At 40.2% G+C, this 2,249-nt stretch overlaps 1 protein-coding gene across 1 annotated transcript; it reads right to left on the reverse strand.

Moving 5' to 3' along the window:
- Positions 1-634: 634 nt before the first annotated feature.
- On the reverse strand, positions 635-1,609 carry LOC106833374 (olfactory receptor 11H12). Its single transcript, XM_014844565.1, has one exon. The coding sequence runs from the start codon at positions 1,580-1,582 to the stop codon at positions 635-637; it is 948 nt and encodes a 315-aa protein (XP_014700051.1). The 5' UTR covers positions 1,583-1,609.
- Between the last annotated feature and the right edge of the window lie 640 nt (positions 1,610-2,249).

Consider the following 2,249-nt stretch of genomic DNA (forward strand, 5'->3'; position numbering starts at 1 on the left):
TAGTACTCAGAATACTATAGTTCTGAATATTTTGATTGTTGGTGTTATATACAGAATTAAAATCTGCCCTTTAAAGGCTTAGAAAGGGGAATGTATAAAGAAAACAAGCATAGGCCTGGATATCATTAGGCTAGCATACTATTATTGTCCCATAGAAATTTTGGATAATTGCTCCTAAGGTTTTATTTACCAGGAGTGACCATATCACTAAAATAATAAAGTCAAACATGAAAAGAATCACAACCAGAAAAGAGTACATTTCCTTCTGTTATTTACAACCAACTAACTAAACAAACAAAATGGTACTATTATAATCTTATTCATCCCAGGACTATTAACCTAAATTATCAAATAGAACACAAGAACTTTTATCATAGAAGAATCACAGGACTATCCCCAAAACCCCCAATTTGTACATTCCTTAGTTAATATACGGTCTAAGTGCCAAAGAAGAACCCAACAACTGCATTTATCTATATAATCCAGCCACTTTATGATTCAAAATGGCCCCATAGATACTTAATTTCATAGGCTGATATAGTCAATTTCACTAGTCCCATATTTGAAGATTTGGATAACTATATAATTCTGATTGCTTTTTGTTAGCCTGTACTAACCTGATAATGGAGCGATCCTAGATTGTGTTGAAACTCCCCAGAAGTTTCCTTAGGGCTGCCTTTATCTCCTTATTCCGGAGGCTATAGATGAGGGGATTGAAGAAAGGAGTCACCATAGCATAGAACAAAGTTGCGACTTTCTGTATCCCAGCAGAATGGCCGAGTCCTGGGCTCACATACATGACCATTAGAGAGCCATAGAACAGTGATACCACAGCCAAATGAGACCCACAGGTAGAGAAGGCCTTATGTCTCCCAGTGGCTGAAGGCATACGCAACACAGCTAATAGAACAAGAGTATAGGACCCAAGAATGAAGAGGAAGTTACCAAAGATGACTAATGAGCTTAGAGTGTAGCAAAGCAATTGGATTCTTGGGGCAGAAACACACAACAATGCAAATAGTGGCCCTGGGTCACACACAACATGGTCAATAATATTTGGACCACAGAAGGACATCTGAGAGATGAGAACAATGGGGATCAGGAACCACAGAAATCCACAAACCCAGCAGATAATGACCAGTTTGGTACAGAGATGCCCAGTCATGATATTAGGGTAGTGCAAGGGACGGCAGATAGCAAGGTACCGATCAAAGGCCATGACGGCCAAAAGGAAGCATTCAGATGTTCCCAAAGAGAAAAAGAAATAAAACTGGAGGAAGCATCCAGCAAAGGAGATGGTCTTTTCATCTGAGAGGAAGTTGACCAACATCTTGGGGACTGTAGAAGAGACATACCAGATCTCTAGAAAGGAGAAATTCCCCAGGAATATGTACATGGGGATGTGGAGTCGCCGGTTATACCATAGAGCACAAACAATGGCTCCATTCCCTGTTATAGTCAGAGCATATGTTGTGGTGAAGAGTGAGAAGAGGAGGATCAGAATCTTCCACTCACAAGAAAACCCTAGGAGTAAAAATTCTCTTACAAAAGCAAAGCTGGAATCTGGCTCAGAGACATTCATTGGGTCAGTAACCTGCAAAGTCAAGAGACATATTATCATCAGTTAGAACTAGTTTCAGATGTGCTCCTTTTTCAGCATGGAAAGGCAATGAGCATGGAGTCACTTTTCAAAAGAATCATCAGACAGAGAGAGTGGGAAGAGAATGTAGTCTACTTCTTGGCTATTTACTCTGAGTTTTGGGCATAGCAGGTGGCCGGCTGCACAGAAATAAACTTTTGCCTTCTTCTAGATGTCTCTCTTCCTATGTAACTATGATACAACTAGATAAAGTTAATCTCATTTGTAAGCTTGCTATTTTGTGGCAGGGATGATCTATGATAGTGTGGGGACCTGGATTTGGCCACCCCAAGGTATGTCTCTTTGGCATGATGATTATTTGAGGCTAGTTACTTTGCAGACAGGAAAGAAACTGAAAAGTAGAATTTACTTACCCTTTGTAAGAGACATTTACATTGTAAAGGAACTCTCCATCTGTAAAGATATCTCCCTGTCTGTACCAGGAAGAAGGGGAGATGACCTTATCTCTAGAAACTCTTAATCAACGGGGAAGGCAAGGACTTAAATCTGCATTTGTTTATTGTGCTTGTCTGGTAACCTCCTGTAACTGACTTCCCTCCCCCTCCCAACATTGGTATTTCCTTAAGGATTAAGCAACTTTCCCTAGGCT

Source organism: Equus asinus, chromosome 2, assembly GCF_041296235.1.
Source record: "Equus asinus isolate D_3611 breed Donkey chromosome 2, EquAss-T2T_v2, whole genome shotgun sequence".
Lineage (NCBI taxonomy): Eukaryota > Metazoa > Chordata > Mammalia > Perissodactyla > Equidae > Equus > Equus asinus.

Bases quoted from the DNA above. Each gene is read 5' to 3' on its own strand.
- LOC106833374 (XM_014844565.1), bottom strand. From the start codon at position 1,582: ATGAATGTCTCTGAGCCAGATTCCAGCTTTGCTTTTGTAAGAGAATTT.